Source organism: Sceloporus occidentalis, unplaced genomic scaffold (assembly GCF_023333645.1).
Source record: "Sceloporus occidentalis isolate IW3139 unplaced genomic scaffold, rSceOcc1.0.p SCAF_4, whole genome shotgun sequence".
NCBI lineage: Eukaryota > Metazoa > Chordata > Lepidosauria > Squamata > Phrynosomatidae > Sceloporus > Sceloporus occidentalis.
Genome location: NW_028316984.1, coordinates 175,988,727 through 176,008,134, shown reverse-complemented (window position 1 = coordinate 176,008,134; position 19,408 = coordinate 175,988,727). Strand labels below are relative to the sequence as shown.

The following is a 19,408-nucleotide window of genomic DNA, read 5'->3' as shown; positions in this document are numbered from 1 at the left end:
CAAAATTATCCACATGGATAGCTGAGATAGTGACACCTTTGCTTTCTGATGGTTCAGTGTACATCAACTTTGTTTCATACTCAAAATTATTAAAGATTTTATGCAAAAATTACTTTCAGGCTATGTGTATAAGGTGTATATGAAGCATAAATTAATATCATGTTTAGACTTGGGTCCCATCTCCAAGATATCTCATCATGTATATGCAAATACACTTGTCCCTCCTAGTTTGCGGGCTTCCCATTCATAGTCTTGAATTTCCGTGGACAGGAAGCCAGGAGGTACAAAATAGGAGTGGAAAATTTCAACCAAAACCTGGACAGGGCAAACAGCTAACTATCCCTTTCCCCTTGTAGTTCTGAGCCAAATTAGCATTCCCAGAGCTATCTTTAGTTTTTAAAAAAGATATTGAAAATCCAAACAACAGAATTCAGAAATGCACTTACATTTGAAAAGCATTTTTGAATCTTGTTCTTTGGATCTAAATTTAAAGTATCATCTAATGTGATCCTAACCATGTATGTAATTTTCATTTTTGGTTGCAGACTTGCATGCACTTACTAAAGAGTAAAACTTCATTTCTGTGCACACTTAGTTGGAGGTAAGCCCTGCTAAATGCAGAGAAAATCATTAGTAAACATACAAAAAAAGTTTTTATGAATTCCATTTAACTCGGGGGATTTCTTTCTAAGAAACATGCTTAGCATCCAGCCAGAAATATGTTTGGGACTATAGCCCTAATACCCTGGAGAGCAGGCAAATGAAATGTCTAATTAGAGAAGGCTTTTTTTATTAATGGTTCCCAGTTGGTATGAGTTCAGAAATGTTATTTACCAGAAAAGCAACCAGTAGATGTAACTTGAAACCAAAGAAACCTCTGTTGTTGAGTCAGCCCTGAAAGAGAAGGAGCATCTGTTGGGCAGACATGTTTCTCCTGATTTTCCAGTGATTTTATCCACTCAATACCTTGACATGGGAAGTGCAATAGCCTGTTATTTTCAATGCCTTAGAGCCTGTGGTTAAGACAGTTCAAAAGATATACAGTGGACCCTTGTTATACGCTGGGGTTCAGTTCCAAGATCCTCCGTGTATAACAAAATCCGTGTATGCTCAAGTCTCATTATATATAATGCATAGCAAAATGGTGTCCCTTATAAAAAAATGAAAAATCAAGGCTTGATATTTGAAATTTATACTTTTTTTTGAACATTTTCAAACCGTGTATGCTTGAATCCATGTATAAAAAATCCGTGGATAAGAAGGGGCGACTGTAATGGCATTCATCTTGATTTCTTTCTCAGATGCAGGGTTTATATGCTTGATCATAGGAATGGAACCCCACAATTAAAGCAAATGCTATTTGTGTCTGAATAATAATGTAATCCTTTATTATTTTCTGTATTGCAGATGTTGATGAATGTGCATCAGAATCACACCAGTGCAACCCCACCCAAATCTGTATCAACACTGAAGGAGGATATACTTGCTCCTGTACTGATGGATACTGGCTTTTAGAAGGCCAGTGCTTAGGTATGGTATTCTGTAGGGTGAAATGAATTAATTTTCTTTGAAATTTTTGTTTGCATTTTTTATTTGATGGGTTGGAGATAACGTTTGACTTGGACCATCATACTTTCATAAGGGGGTAAGGAGACTAGTGTCAGTAAAATGGATGAAACAGAAGGGAACTTATTTGTTTATTCATAGTATTTCTGTATCACCTTCTAGCCCACAAGGGCTCCCAAGGTGATAAACAAATAAAACAAATAAAAAGTACCAAAAAAAGAGAGAGGATGTTATCACATCTACCTACTGTCTCACCACAATAGCACTAGTTTAATAACAGAAGCATACTGGTCATGTATCAATCTTTTTCACAAGTTTTCTGCATTAGTACTTTAGTGCTGCTTTGGTGAGCCAGGCTGTGTGATCTGATTTCTGCACCGCCACAATTATGCTGCCTTCTGACCTCTGCAAGCCCTTTGAACCTGCCAAAAAAAGAAAGGAGAATGCCAAGAAGAGGATATTGTCATTTCTTCTTTGGCTGGCAGGGGCAGGGAGAAGCTGGCTTCTGGCCACCCACACCCCTCCTGCCAAAGAAGAAATTAAAACCTCTCCTCATGAAGAGATTGTCATTTTTTCTTTGAGAAATGTAAATTAATAATTTACATTTCAATAATTATATAATTTGAGCAATGTAAAAAGACCAAGAAAGCACCAAATGAGAATTCCTCTCACTGACTCCCAAATAAGTAGGGGGTTTGTTGATTCCTAGTAAAATCACAGCTGAATAGGTGACACGTATTAAGCGTTATCTCTCAGTGTAGGGATGTAGGTGTCTCCCAGTCCCAATAAAACTCCTGCACATAGTACAAAAAGGAAAGGACATAGCTGCTAAGTACATCTTGATGTAGTGTGCAATTTGGCTGGAGGCACTAATGGCAAATACCGTCCTTGTTCAGTGAGTTTAGATTTTAATTTAAGGACCGTTTCATTTTTCAATGCAGCTTGCATGTCAGAGGCTCCAACATCTTGCTACTATTCAGTGTACCTTTTGAAGGTTTGAAGTGGTGCACAAAGTTTCAGCTTCAAGTGAAAAATTCAGACAGTGTGATGGCATAAATGTGACCACTGCATTGATGGAGTAATCTGTGCTGAAAGCAAAAAGGCCTCTGGAACCTGCATGGACATGCCAGTAGTAAAGACAGAGGGCAAGGTTTTATTGGGAAATAAATGTGTGCTTTCTGAGGGGTTTGAATAAGATGTTTGTTGAACACTGATAAGATGTATAGTTGACATTGTTTGAAAATATTAGATGTTAATAGATGTGTCTGCGAACAGCTTTATTATCAGTTTTGTTTAAAAACAACAAATAGAACTCCTAGTCTTACTTGTAATTCACATTTTTTCCAGACATAGATGAATGTCGCTTTGGTTACTGTCACCAGCTGTGTGCCAATGTACCTGGCTCCTACTCCTGTACATGCAATCCAGGATTTATCTTGAATGAAGATGGAAGATCATGCCAAGGTATTAAGAATATAACAAAGAAATGTGTTGGATCAGGACAAAGACATTTGGTTCCTTTATTATCCCTCCTGATATCTGTGGGAAACTCACAAGTAGGACATGAGTGCTTCTGTACTCAGTATAGTACCCTTCTGTACTACAAAAGTGTAGTGCTTCTGATACTGGAGATGATATATAGCCATCTTGACACATATGTGCGAATATTCAAAAATTACCTAATCCCCCTTTAAAGACATGCCAATTGTATAGCCCAAAAGACATACAAATGGGTCCTAAAGCAGATCAAGCCAAAAATCTTCCTGGAAGCCAAGATGACAAAACTGAGGCTGTCGTACATGAGAAGGCATGACTCACTGGAAAAAACAATAATGCTAGGAAAGGTGGAGGGAGGTAGAAAGAGAGAAAGACTGCAAGATAAATGGGTGGACTCTATTAAGGAGGTCACAGGTATGACTTTGCAAGAACTAAGCAAAGCAGTGGAGGATAGGGAGTTTTGTGAGTTTATCGCATGCACTTTTTGGTCCGTTCTGGGTATGGGTTGATGTTGGGGACATGCGTGAGCAAGGGGAAATGGATTTTATCACATGCTAAACTGTTGGCAAGCCTTTGCCATGCCACCACCCGACCATCACCCATCCCTGGGCCAGGCTCAGCCACCTGATTTATCTCTGTCGGAAAGCTTCCGGCAAAGCAAAGTAGGGTAGCCCAGCTCAAGGATGGATGATGGTTGGGCAATGGCATGGTGACAGCTTGCCGACAGTTTACTGAGCCCAGAATGGACCAAAAATAAACTCCTTGGAGATACCTCGTCCACAGGGTTGCCACGGGTCGAGATTGACTCATTGAATAAGAACAACAACAAACTATGCTACAGCTGCACATTCACCACCTTCCAGACTTACCACTGAGTCAGTGCAGCCCTCCATAGCCATTCTGTGGCTGGTAGAAAGTAGAGTGAGGCAAGAGAAAATCATCTGTCTATGTCTCTGCAAATGATGTAATCATTTTGCATCTGGCTGTGCAGACACAGCCAGATACTTCTCCAATTTTCTTACCTCTCCAACAAGCAAACAGTGGCCAAGAGGCAGGGCTGCAGCAGGTCTATGGTCATTCAAGGGCAAAGTTTTGGTTGGTGTGGAAGATGGAAGAGAAATACCAGCTTCCATATTGGCCAGGAAATGACTGCAGGTTGGTTTACATGTGCATATGCTACTAACAGGATGCCATAAGAAGTTCAACATTTACACTGCACTGTCAAACCAATTATAGTCACCACCAGCTCTGATCTGATCAGTGTAAATATATAGTGGGGACTTTTTGCCCCAGTAAATATAACTTCACAGTTTCTGAAACTGAACTAAATTTGTCATTTTAATGTTTATTAGCTTTGTTTGGAGACACACTTTCAGTGCTCTTCACAATCTCCTTTTTGTATTAACCATGTTAAATAATCTGAATGTTTCATCACTTGCTGCTAACCCTAAATCATTTATGAACAACTTACAAAACACTAGTCCTAAGAAAGATTTTTGAGGAACCCCACTCTTTGAAACTGTCCAGTGCAAGAATTGCTATTTTATTTGTATTTCTGTTTTCAGTTTTTTAAACCAGTTACTTATACATAGAAGGATCTCTTTTTTCTCTGTTGATTATCAGACTTTTTCAAGAGATTTTGTCCAAAATGGTTTTGACAAGGTCTATCACTTCAGCCCATGTTTACTGCCATTCTCAAAAAAATCATTTATCTTTGCAGAAGCCATGTTGATTTATTTCCAGCAAGACTTGTTCTTCTATACAGCTGATAATTTTAACTTTAAAAATGCTTTCCAGAACAGGCAGTAAGCTAATACAATGGGCATTTCCTAGGTTCCCCCCACCAAAAAAGTAACATAAAATAGCATTAGACTGCCCACCCTTCAGACTTATTTGGTCAGACACATGTATCTGCCTTGTATTTTCTGCAGTGTAGAGAGAAAGATGAAAAGAATTCTTTCATTTTCTGTGCAATTTCATTATCCTCTTTTGTGAACACAAGTTATATATAGCCCTAAAACATGTGTCTGTTTCTGTGTTTTGCTGCAGACAACTTATTGTGATTTTTTATTTGTTTGTGGGCGATGGAATTCCTTGTTCTGGCTCTTCAGCTGCAAAATTATCAAAGCTGCCCTAAGGGGTGGGGAAATCTGTTAACAATAGATGATCTTGAGGGTTAAGACTACAATGCATAGCAGTCACAAGCCTTTATGAATTGCCCTTTCCTCTCTCATTTCATCCTGCTGCTTTTGGCCAGATTTTGTTATGATTAAAACAGTTGGAGCCTTAAAATTAGTAGATAAACAAGGAAGCACCTGCAGGAATCACTTCAGTTTTGTTTGCCATATTGGTCTGATCCCAAACAGAGCAAGCACAATCTTTTCAAGATGTTACAGTGGTAAACTGAGCTTTTACAGTACTGAAGCTTTGTTTGTCTGTTAGAGTCTCGGGTGTGCTATGGTGTGAGGAGTGCTACTTTTGAGGATTTTAGTAGATGGTGACTTGTTGTCTGTATCTCTCTTAGCAGTACATTGAACTCTGGATTTACATACAGAGACATTTTGACACAGAAAAGCAGGATGAATTCCTACTTTCTATGAAGTGTAAAAAGAATGCCCAAGCGACTCATACATTTTCCCTTACTTTCCATCTGAAGGGTGTTATAATCATCTTCCACGAGCATACTTCAGCAAAAACCAGCAATTTTTTCTGTTTGTCATGGGTCAGTAGCCCAGCAGTTGAGCACATGTTTTGCTTGTAAAAGGTCCTGCATTCAGTCCCTAGAATCTCCAGTTTAAAGGGCCTCTGACTGGGAAGTTCTCTAGCGTAATACAAAGTAGTATCTGTTACTATACAGTTGAGGACAAGGGGACACAAGGTAAAGCTGGTCTGCAACTATTAAGACATAGATATCTTAAGTGTTCAATGGGCAACCTGATAAAGGTTTTCATAGGTGTCATAAAGTATAAAGGTCTACTCAGGCTCATTAATGCAAGGAAGAATCTGGCTTGGGTTGTTGGTCTCCTGGTAGCTCTCTTTCAGTTAAGCCAGAGCTAGATGATGATGCTTTGAGCAGAGTTTCACCTGACATCTTTCAGGCTACCTGTGCAAAATCTCCTGTGGTCTGAATTATAAGGTCCTGTTTAATAATCAAAACTGGATGTATGAACTGGTTATTGTGATTAGAACAGTATCCTTGCACAGCCACTCAGGTCTTCTCCAGAGCCTCTATTGGCTTCCAATGGGCTTCTGGCAGCCATTCAAGTTACTGGTTTGGATTTATAAAGTCACTTCTTTAAACAAAATTTGACAAATCTTTTTCTTTTATCTCTTTTGTCTTTTTCTTTTATGAAAAATGATGTTCTGTGCAACAATTATTATTATTATTACATTTATTTATATAGCGCCATAGGCTTTACAACAATCCAAAAATGAAAAGAGAGCCTGCCTACGGCGCACAATCTAAAACCACAAACAAGATTATAAAATTAATAAAATATTACTATAGCAAGGTTAAAACAATACTATAAAATGTAAATATTAATTATTAACAATCTGCACTGTCCTCTTGAAAAATATAGTCTGCTCAGCAAATACATGAAATAGACCAAACGAATGCAATCAAATGGACAAGGAGAATATACTGGTTAAAATATATATGTCTCTAACATGTTCACAGCTCTGCTCACATCTTTTATTGGCACATACTCTGGAAATAATATTTGAAAGTGGGTACTTGCCTAAGAAAACCCCATGAAATTCATGGGACTGCCATAAGTCAACAAATGACATGGTGCACGCACGCACGCACACACACACACACACACACGGTAGCTGGTGTACTGATGGTATTTTGTTTTAATATTTAAATATTTCATATTTTGTACTGTTTAAATACATTGTTATCCTGGGATATGACAAGATAAAAATATAATTATTTTGTCAGTGTTATGTGTGCGATATTCTGCTTATTTGTTCTTTTTTTTTATTCCTGTTTAAAATTGTATTTTAAATGCAAATTGAAAAAAGTAAGAATTGATATTCTAAGTATTGGTTTCCCACAGATGTGAATGAATGTACAACTACCAACCCTTGCGTACAAAACTGTGTCAACGCCTATGGATCATTTCTTTGCCGCTGTGACCCTGGTTATGAATTGGAAGCCGATGGCATTAGTTGTAGTGGTAAGTAAAGCTGTGGGTCACAATTACCTTGGATTTTGGAAGGGAAAGATACACTTCTTCGTATCCCCTTAATATTTATTTCTCATGATCGTTATGTAGAAGATAACAGTTATGTAACTGAGAGATTGGCAAGAACATCGTCTCCACAAGACTACAATGGGAATTCCTATTACAATTAGTTAAGTAGCCAAATAATAATAATAAAAAAAAAATTCTACTAGTGGCAAACTGTCCAAGAAACAGTCAAATACTAAATCTTAAAAAAAAACCCTCAACTGAGGCAATCTTGCACAAACTCCAAGCTCCGTAACCATTCTTTGGACATTGCAAATATGTGGTGTGATTCAAGATAGCAGCAGCCACAGCAGCATTACACAATATGTGACAATTGCTACCATCATCAGCTCAGTGGTCAGCAAAAGTTATACAGTCAGAAGTAAAATAATACATTTGAGAGTTTAGCTGAGTGGACATCTTCTGTGTATCCAACAGCAATTGCCAATACTGTATAGTGCAGAGAGCATACTTGTTCTTCAGATCTGAACAGTAAGATTGTCACAGGCTGCCAGGAGCATCTTAAGAGCCTTTTATTTGAGCTGGCGTCTGTGAGTCAGGATTTTGAACACACACACTCACACACACGGAGAGTCAGCATGGCTTAGTGGTTTGAGTGTCGGACTATGACTCTGGAGACCAGGGTTCAATTCTCTGCTTGGCCATGAAACTCACGAGGCGACCTGTGGCAAGTCACATGCTCTCAGCCTCAGGGGAAGGCCACGGAAAACCTCTTCCAGACAAATCTTGCCAAGAAAATTCCATGGTAGGTTCATCTTAGGGATGCAGTAGATCAGAAGTGGCTTGAAGGCACACAACAACAACAATAAAATAGGGATGAACAGGAACAAAATCTGGGAGTTTTCAGTCAGTCTGGATGCGCCCTACATACATTTCTCTGCTCACACAGAAGTGACATTGTTGCTGCAGTATTGTGTGTTTGAGTGGACAATGAGTAGGCACCAGAAGAAATGGTGACAAATAGTGGTGAGCTGTTGGAGAATAGATCTATGTGTGCTTTGTGTAAATGTGACCAACTATTCATTCCTTCTGCTAGCCTGCTGCCCTCTGGTATGTTAGTGAAGGACATCGTTCTTTTAATGCATGGATGTAAAAGTTAGCTGCTAGTCTGGACTGTATCAGGTAGCCATATGCGTTATGCTTACCTTGCTAGACTACAGTTTCCTTGGCTTTTCACAGTTGAATTAATGAAGAATGTACAAATATGTAAGTGGTAATGACTGTAATGACAGCAGGCAATGATTTAAAGCATATGGCTGCAATAAAGATTATGTGACTGTAGCGAGTGCTTTTATGTTTGTCCAGTTTTATCACTTTAAGCACTTGGTTTAATTTGAAAATGACTAGTTAAGCCTCTTTCTGTTCTGAAAAGGTCCCTTGTGCCTAGTTAAATGAGGGAGTCTACTTAGGCTCTCGAAAAAATAAATCTTTTCCTGGAAATGCAACACTGCCTAGCTAACAGTCAAAAGAACATGTGGTATGTGGGGACCCGATCCAGTGGGGCAGGGTAGCACCACTTAGGCTAGTTTTAAAAAGGAAACCAACACTGAAGAGCCAGCATCTAAAAAGGTACAGCTGCCTTCTGTCTGGGTCTTAATCTCCCCACAGTAGCACTTTTTCCTGTAATGTTGTGCTGTCTCAAGAGTACATATATCTCATCCCCGGTCCTTACTTTTGGCACATTACCTGAGGATCTGGCAATGAGTTTTCTTAATTTGGCACAGCATAACTGTGATCATTACTAGCTATGTTCTTTTGTCCAGAATCCAACTTCATTTAATATTTGCAGGGAGCACAGAACGAAATAAAAGGTGAACAGTACTGGCACTAAATTTCTTCAGAGCTAAGCTCAAATTCTGACATGATTGTTCTTCTTGTTATGCCAAAAATGGCTAGGTATTATACTTTTTAAAAAACTGACATGTTTTGGTCATATACTTACAAACTAAAATATGTATAGGTATGGCAAGATTTGTTCATAGGAGGTCTGGTTTCCTCTGAGATGGAGAGAGGAAGCCAGGATCACCCAGTGGGTTTCCATAGCCGAAGGGAAACTCAAACCATGATCTTCCCAAATCCTAGAATAATGCAGAAACCACTACACCACACTGGTCCTCTAATTCTTAATCTAACTATTGCTTTTTGTCATCCAAAAGGAGAATAAGAATTTAATTAAAGTTTCAGTCTTTTAAATTAAGGATTTAAAGTTACAGTTACAGTGCTTCCAGTATGGTATGCTGATAAATATTAAACTATGTAGGGAGAGTGAGTTTCTATCTGTTTCTTAGTTACTGGAGGAGTAAGCTAAACTGAGGAGAAGGCAAGCTGCTTTATAACTTGATCTTTTGACAGCAATGGGAGGACAGAAACATATCTAGTTACAAAGCAGCTTGCCTTCTCCTCAGAATGACTTTGGTTCTATGCACTTCTTGAGGAGCTAAGAGTTTTGCACATCTTCTCAAATGTGTCAAGCAAATGCATTTAAATCTGGTTTCAATCAAAAGTTTTAAAAGATTGCTTCATCATCCTCATGTTGTGAAATAATTTATTGGACTAGCATGATAATGTAACTAGTCATATTTTATGGTCATATTTTGCACAATCCAGTTCTAATATGAGGATGGGAGGGGGAGTGTTTATACTGGCACAAGAAGAAATCAGAATATTTCATTAAAGAAAAAGATTCTTTGCAAAGGTAAGCTTCAAGCATGGGCAGAGATGAGCACACAAAGTCTGAGTGATTCATATGTGTGGTTTTAGATGTGAGCCAGGGCCTAAATACTTTGAAGGCACCAGCTTCTGTCCATTCTTAGAAGGTTAGCAGGTTCAGGCCTGGCTAATACTTGGATGGGAGGCCAGTGGGCTGTAGGTGCTATAGGCTATATTTCAGAGGAAGACCATGGCAAACCACCTCTGAGTACAGTATGACTGCCCCTATTTGTGCAATTGGTACCCTTAATAATAATAATAATAATAATAAATTTTATTTCTACCCCGCCCTTCCATAGATATGATCAGGGCGGTTTACAAATTTTTAAAACATTTCAATACAGGATAAAAATTCAATATAACAGTTAAAAACATTACTACAAAAAACAGGAACAGGAAAACAATAAAATACACATGTCAAGGGCAAGGAAAAGGAGAAGATTAGTTTACATCGGTCCGGGGTCGAAAGGGAAAAAAGAGGGCAGGAAAATAAACAGACAATCTAAGGTGGGAAAGCCAGCCGGAATAGATACATTTTGATTTGTTTCTTGAAGACAGCTAATGAGGCGGCGGAGCGAAGCTCTGCAGGGAGCTTATTCCAGAATGAAGGGGCAGCAATAGCAAAAGCACTCTGTGAGGTCCGTACAAAGTTAGACCTAGGGACCTCCAACAATTTAGTCCCGGAAGTTCTGAGTGTGCGAGGCGGATTATATGGGGAGAGGCGGTCCTCCAAGTACCCTCGGCCCAAGCCATTTAGGTACCCTTGGTTTCACTTACCTGTCTCCTGGGGGGAGGTCTGTCTAAGCATCTGGAGATTCTCCAGGATGACTGTGGTCACCATCTGCCAGAAACACAGGATTTGCAATTTTCACTATCTGGTGTAAGTCTGGGAACATATCTCTCATGGATATGGGGGAGTCATATTATATTCCTTCCAAAAAAAACCTATGAAATTCAAGGGGTCAACCTAATAGGATTGGCAAGAGGACCTAGTAATTGAAAATCCATAAGTTTATTTCCAATTGTCGACAAAGGAAAACAATGAACTCAGTGGAATTCAAGTTCCAAAAGCTGAGACCCCGAACAAGACAAAATGGCTCTTTCTATATTATTCAAGACAAAGAAGCTTCTTCAATACACCTGATTGGCTAATTACAATTTAAACATACAGAATTCTTACAATCAGAACAGAAATACATGCATACATTAAAACTGCATCATCACTCCTTACCCTCTCCTGTAGGAATTCAGTAGCTTTCCTCCTAACCTTGCTTCTGAATGTCCTTATCTCAGTAGTTTATGTTATGTCTTTTTTACTGGTGCCAGCTTCCATCCAGGTCAAGATGCACTCATTATTCCTTTGCTCTAGTTTTTCTAAACTCCAAGCCTTTATTTCAAAAACCATCTCTCTGGCTGACAAAGGTGACTCCATCTTTCTATAGTTTTTTATTTCAACAAGGAATATTTCCACCACATTCCCCCCTTTTGATGTTTCATCAGTATTCATATTGCATGATACTATCAACTATTAACTATGTTTATATGACACTCTAAACTCAGAACAAAACAAACCTGTCTAGCAGTTACCAAAATATTAATATTCTTACCATCACCAGGCAATAACATCTTCCAGTTGGTCCAATTTCAGAAAGACAGTGTATAGCATTAGTCAAACACACATATTCTCATTGCTTTTAACCCTTTGACACTTTTGTTGGATCTGATTCTCTGGAGTTTACTCTTGCCACCAAGCTAATCTTCTAATAGTGATGTATTGTGTATTTGTTTCATGATTCAGTAGGAAAACTCCACTATAAAGAATATTGTATCTGCTGTCAGAATCACCTCTCATTGAGAAACTATAATTTTTAGCCTGATATTACAGACTCTTGCCAAGCAACTGTTACTATGCCTCTCTGGACTACTCTCATAACAGAATAGGAATGCCCAGGGTGCCACCATGTTTCAGATGTTCCTCCACTCCAGGGGCATCTTCCATCTCACGTTTCCTCAGGGAGATCACTATGGAATAGCTCTTGTTGTGTAATGCCATTTAATCAGAATAGATCTGGCCTTCACACTTTAAGACTATCTCCAGATGTATAAAAGTCTCCCTCCTTTCAAAGAGCGTCCTGAGAAAAAACTTACCATGCTTGACTTGAATTTCATGCCAATTCCACAGTTAACAATAGGAATCCTGACGACAAACACAATTATGTCTTTGATCATGGAGCTTGATGAGCTTATTTCTTCTTTTTAATAGGATTGCTTTATTAACTTTATTGTGAAAATCATATGTTATTGCTTATGTCAGGAACATATGTGCATGTATATGTAGGCTTATGTTTTGGGATGTGATTTGATTTGAGAATATGTATGATTGAACTTTATCACTTTTAGCATTAATCACTTATAAAAACCTCAGACAACAAACAGAAACATGAATAGAGAACACAAACAAGGAATATAGACAAGAAAAAGAGGCAATGTCTCTGAAAAAAATAATATTTTGATGGCGCTTCAGCTCAAACTTGATTGAAGTCCAAGGTGGTGCCCATTTCAGCTTCCGGGGTGTGAAAATGGGACATGCACCTGTATGTGTATTCTTTTTATTATTTTTGTGCATCACTTATAACAAACATATAGGAAATCATAAAAGAGAAAAGGGGTGATAGAGAGCATTTGAAATCTTTCTTTCAGAGGAACTGGCGTAGAGCACCTGAAGTCCTGGAAAGGTGCAGCCTAGCTTTTCTTGATTGATGGCGAAGTAGAGCCCACTCAGCTTCCGGTTGTAAGTGGGGCTTAAACTTCGTTCCTCTTGTCTGTGCCCCCCCTTTTCCCAGGCAAAGGAAAAGCAAAAAACTGAAAAATACTAATTGACAAGTTATTAGAATGTTATGAATACATTAAAGGTATACTTTAGCCACATTTCATTAACTCCCCTCTTATAGGCTTTGCTAAGATATTTCTCTTCTAGAATTTATGTCTCACTGCTAACTCTAACTAACAACAGATCCCCTGGATCATTCTTGGGTCATTCTGAGCTCTTTATGCTTTAGGTTTTTATCTATGCCTGCATCTTTGGACCTTTTGAATGCTTTTTTTAAATACATATGTAACCTTAATTTTACAGACTGCATTTACATGTACATACTGAATATGAAACTTTAACTCTGACCCAATGTACTCACAGCTTTATCTCATTTGAATCCACAACAGTTTGACAACAGAACAGGGAACAGGAAAAACAAAACTATGATAGAGTGACTTCTTTACTTTTTACTCAGGACTCAAAAAATCAGTTCATGCTCTTTTTTTAGTCACTCCTCTCAGGCCAAAATGATATATTCTAGCTTGGAATTAAGATAAATCTGGCAGTGGAAACCAGAATTTAAATTTGTAAAATGTTTCCAAATTTTCTCTTGCTACAATATAGTAGAATACCAATCTCTTTAATACTTTCATATCGTTCTTTATTCCATTCCAGAACCACATAATAATTCAACATAGGATCAACTGGCTCGCCATGTTATTTTTTCAAAATAACAAAAATTATAAATTTCAATGAGTGTAAATCAAATTGACAATCACTAATTAACCAGAATATAACAATTATATTCTGGATCTTTGGGTTCCAAAATCACAAAAAGAAACTTTGGGTGCTTTCAAAAATACATTTAGATATTATAAAAATAAAAATAAAAATTAAAGCTAAAACAATATACAAAACCAAAAACATCATGGATGGGCCATTCTCAAAACTTAAAAATATAAAAATAGTTCTCAGCATCTGTTATAACAAAAAATCATTTCAAAAACTTTAGGCCAGAAATTAAAAAAAAAAAAAAATTATTGCAGTCAATAAGCAAGAATCAAAACAAATCAAAATATTCAAGAGCAAAATTAAAAATTAAAACCAGGAACAAAAAAATGATTTAAAACAAGCCAATTTAACATGACATTGGTAAGACTTTGCAGGCATCTTTGAGCTCAAAAATACAAAAGCTATGGCCTCAAAAATTAGCAGTTGAAATAAGTACAAAACAAGCACACAATATTCAGAAAAAGCGAAAATTCAATAGGCCAAGGAATAGGCCAGGAAACTCATGGATCACAACTTAAAACTCAAAAAATAAAAAAATAAACCAATTCTAACCAGGCAGCAGCAAAACTTTGCATGACCTCAGGCGAATGCTCACGATTGCAACAGCTGTTTCAGCCTAGCACAGCTGTAGCCTTACAAAACCAAAACATCCTAACTTTTCCCCAGGCTTCAAAAGAATTCAGGCCTAACACACTAATCTTATCAACTTTAATTGGAAAAATAATTTAGCTGGATTGCCAATCAGAAGATTGCAGGTCAATAATTTAAAACCCAAAAAGCACAATGAAAAACAATTGCATTTAAAAAAAACATATATAAATTCCCAAAGGCACAACTTAAACTTCATTTTAAAAACCCATGAGAGCATCTTGAGGCCAGAAAATAAAAACAAAATATTGAGCAAAAAGCTGCTTGCCTGTAAATTTAAAAATATCAAAAACAAGCTTGCATTCTCTGGTCAGATAGAATCCAGTCTGGCTGCTATTCATGTAATATGAACTCTCTCTACAAACACACACACTTTCCACTCAAAGAAAAACAAACCAGCTTAATGCAATCTCTTTTAACAAGCATCTTCATAGATCACCCTTAACAAGACATTTACTATTTTTTCATCTAAGTCTAAAGCACAACATCTATTCTATGAACTTAAGAAAAAATCCTTTGCCTTTAAAAATAGTCTACAAAAGTCTAAGCCAGAGGGGAAGAGGAAACATTTTTTTAAAACAAGCTTTGAACTTACAACTTACAACGCTGTGCTGCTCCATCTCCTTTAGCCACAGCCAGGAAAAAACCTCTCACAAACAGTGTAGCCAACAAGCCTCGAAGATAATTCCCCAAACGTTTGGCCAAAACTCACCAAATATTTAACTTTCAAAATTATTATTAAAACCAATCACCGAAATCACACCAAAGGCTCTGAAAAGTACCCATTTTGGTGTGAAAGTCACCAGATTGGCAACACGAAACTCCATTCCAGGTTTTCTTTCCAACATAGCTTCTACTTTTGCTTTAGCTTTAGCCAAAGGAAAAGTTTTAAAATGCAAACCGTGGGCTTTCCCTAACCCCCCTTTCTCTCTCTAACTCCAGCCAGAACTCAAACCGCTTGTCCATCTGCACCAAACTCATTTCTAAATCTTTCTCAGCCACTTAAACATACTCAAACCTTCTGCAACATTCTTGAGCCTTCAATTTCAATTCAAACCTTGTTTATACTTTCCTCTGTAAACATTTTCCAACCATTATCCAAACCATTCTCCTTTTACACACCATCATTTTCACATCCTCATACCTTCAAACACTTTCTTTTATCTTTCTCACAATTTTCTCCACTCTTAGATAACTTCCAACCACAGTCCAGTTCACAAAATCAGGCCACAGCTGAAGCTTACTGGCTAAGCTTAAAACTCACTATTTTATTATTACTATGCCATAACAACAACACTATAAAGCACTTATTTCTGCCCATCTTCTTAAAACTTTCACTGACAAAAGAATTTGCAATGTCTCTGGGAAGGCACAGGCTTAAAATTCAATTTAGATTTTCCTTTGGCTTTAAATGGGTATGCATTCAAATTTAGGGCAGAACTTTCCCAAAGGCACTGATCATTTAAAATCATGAAAACCTCAAGTTAAAACACCAATTTTCCAAAATTTATCTACAATATACACAAAGGCAATTTCCAATTTTTATAATTTAAACAATTTCAATTTCCCCAAACAACAAGTTTCTACCTCTGGGTTGCTCCTGGCCACTGTCTAACACACAAAGCTAATTCAAAATCCTCTTTTCTTGTCATGTGGGGGCCTTCTTCCCTGATTTGCACCTCTCTCTACAGAGTCTATCTCTATCTTTTCTATCTCTTCCACAATTTGGACCAAATCAATCTGAACCTTGAACACAGCTTCTTTAATACTAGTTAATCTCTCATCCTTTTTAAACACCAATTCTCTGCAATTATTCAACCCAGGTGGGCTTTTTCCAACAGTCTTATACCAATAGAAAATATACAAATAATCATTGAGTAACCCTCTTTCTGGCTCCAATGTTTTAGAATACAACTGCAAGACAATGTCAATATCTATACTACCCTCTCTCGGCCAATTTCGCAAAATCTGACTCCAAACATCTTTACACAAAAAGATTAATCGCTCCTTTTTCAAACGTTTCCCCATGCCTTTCCTAATGTAATCCAAAGGAGTTTTACCTCCCTCAGCCATCCTTAGACACAAAACAACAAAAGACCACAAGCACAATTTCAACAGGCGCAAACACTATAGGATTAGGATTTAAAAGTACACACTGGACAGATTGCAAAACCCACAAATCTCAGACACTTCATACAGACAAATTCCACACGTTATATACTCACGTTTTACTCTTTACTGGAGCTCAACAGTCTTTACTGGAGCCTCCACCACATCAAGAGGTGACTTGAAGGCATGTACACACACAGAATGGAGAAATTCTGAAGGGCAGCATACACCTGTCACACAAAACCAGCTATTCCAACAATTGTGTATGATGGGACACATATATGAGGTCACTATTTTGGGTGATGGGAAATGGGCTACTCTGTCTATGTGAGCTGATTTGTGTTTGTGGGATGGGTTGCGGCTGGTGGTACATCCAGCCTCTACTAAAACCCAAGACTTTAGGGCAGGAGTAGGAATTATTCAATCCTCTTGGTGATGTTGGACTACAACTCCCAGCTTTTCTCATAATTGGTTATGTGGCTAGGTTTGCTGGAAATCGCAGTTCAGCAACTTCTGGAGGTCTGCATTATTCCCATTCCTGTATTAAGGCAATGCCAAAACTATCATAATACTGGGCTTGTAGAAGATGATAGGAAATAAATGTAAGTTAGAACACTTGCTTACATTGACTATAACAGTCAAAGAACATATTGTGAATTAATTATTACCCTTTTCTATTTTTAAATTTACAGATATGGATGAATGCAGCTTCTCAGAATTTCTTTGTCAGCATGAATGTGTCAACCAGCCAGGCAGTTACTACTGCTTTTGCCCTGCTGGCTATGTTCTGCTTGATGATACCCGATGCCAGGGTAAGAATATTTTACCAACTGTATTTTAAAAACAAACAAAGGACGCATTAGCCATTTTTCAAGAAAGAGAATGATGATAAAGGAAGCAAAAATGTCACCAGGCTTTGCAACATAAAATCTAAGTAATGGCACAATTTTTATTGTAAGAAATACATGCTTACAGCTGTTGTGCAACTATGTGAGCAGCATCATTAAAACTAATGGGCTTTCTGGCACAAGCAACCATTCTCCAGTGCAATGAAAGGTTACACAACAGGTCCCATGACAATTCCTTTTTCTGCTCCAACTATGAAAGAGGCAAACCTCCCAATTAACTTAACAGAAAAAGCTGACCCTGTATTTAAACATGGTCTTGTTTACTACTGAGCTTTGGACAGCAGTGAAAGTATTAAAATACTTTACCAAGTAACCATGTTTCAAGTCTAGGACACTGTTTTTTTGTGTATCTATGAGTATTTCCCTCTGGCAAGTGCAATTGAAAAGAGGTGTTGACTGACTGACTTGGCAGAACTAAGCTGTTGCTCTGCAACTTCCTTTTCAGAAGGTTTTTCCTCCATTGTGCTCTATACAGGATTTAAAATGGGTATAAAAATAAAGTACTCTTATTTAAATATATTTGCGTGTTTATGTCCCAGAAGTCCCCAATTTTCCTAAGAACCTACTTGGTGAAATATCAAGACTAGCAAGTCTCCTTCCTTTCCTAGTCTGAAAACAAATGGACTCTGTAGAAAAGTCATCCAAGCTGATTCTATCATAATTTAGAGTGAGGTGACCAACTCAAATACTGTGGAGGAAGCAGTGGCACCCCCTTGGCTTTTTCTCTTGAACTCTATGGCTGTTTTTCTCTTCTGACTGGGAAAGCTATGTAAGTCACACCTTCTGTTCGGGGTCCCTAAACTAGCCTGCTCTATCAAGTGTAGTAGAAGGTACTATCCCATCAAAACTAAGATTCAGTGGCTGTTCCACTCATTTCTGTACATGGACTAGAGATGAGGAATCACCGTGTCCTTTGCCTCCATTTGGTAAAATATCTTGGGCCAGCCTGGTAAGTCTTAAAACAAATCAACACAAGTTTAATTCTATACACAATCTATTGCACATGCAAGGACATGGCACGATGGAGAAACAGTAGTATAAACCTTGTGATGAAAAGTACAGCTTCATTCAAGGAAGTGCTTGTTGACTCACATTATGTATATTCTGGACTGTTTTGACTGTGTATTCCTATTTAGCAGGGAGTTTGACTGGATGGCCCTTGTGGTCTGTTCCAACTCTATGATTCTATAGACTTGCCACTTTATATGTTGTATATTTTTGCAATGACATGGAAGGAACCAGCACAAATGAGTCTTAGATGAATGATTTCACAATTATGGTCTATTAGCTATCATTAGCAATAGACAGTCTAACAAAGGCTAACAACATTCATCTGTTAGGGCAGAAAACATAGGGCAGGAAAGATGAAAGAGGGCATAATCCCACCTCTTTTAGCCAAATCATAGAATCATAGAATCATAGAATCGTAGAGTTGGAAGAGACCACTAGGGCCATCCAGTCCAACCCCCTGCCATGCAGGAAATCCAAATCAAAGCATCCCTGACAGATGGCCATCCAGCCTCTGTTTAAAGACCTCCAAGGAAGGAGACTCTATCACCTTCCGAGGAAGTGCATTCCACTGTCGAACAGCCCTTACTGTCAGGAAGTTCCTCCTAATGTTCAGGTGGAATCTCTTTTCCTGTAGCTTGCATCCATTGTTCCGGGTCCTGTTCTCTGGAGCAGCAGAAAACAAGCTTGCTCCCTCCTCAATATGACATCCTTTCAAATATTTAAACAGGGCTATCATATCACCTCTTAACCTTCTTTTCTCCAGGCTAAACATCCCCAGCTCCCTAAGTCGTTCCTCATAGGGCATGGTTTCCAGACCCTTCACCATTTTTGTCGCCCTCCTTTGGACACGCTCCAGTTTCTCAATGTCCTTTCTGAATTGTGGTGCCCAGAACTGGACACAATATTCTAGGTGGGGCCTGACCAAAGCAGAATACAGTGGCACTATTACTTCTCTTGATCTAGACACTATACTTCTATTGATGCAGCCTAAAATAGCATTGGCCTTTTTAGCTGCCGCATCACACTGTTCACTCATGTTCAATTTGTGATCTACTTGGACTCCTAGATCCCTTTCACACGTAGTTTCATTGAGCCAG

General features: G+C 38.1%; 1 protein-coding gene across 1 annotated transcript in view; it reads left to right on the top strand.

The window, feature by feature from the left end:
- FBLN5 (fibulin 5) overlaps positions 1–19,408 on the top strand; it is a 77,894-nt gene that overhangs the window by 42,452 nt on the left and 16,034 nt on the right. Inside the window, exons 5-8 of the mRNA XM_089522408.1 lie at positions 1,408–1,530; positions 2,914–3,030; positions 7,128–7,247; positions 17,085–17,204. Coding sequence (XP_089378534.1) covers positions 1,408–1,530; positions 2,914–3,030; positions 7,128–7,247; positions 17,085–17,204 — 480 coding nt within the window. The remainder of the gene's footprint in view (positions 1–1,407; positions 1,531–2,913; positions 3,031–7,127; positions 7,248–17,084; positions 17,205–19,408) is intronic.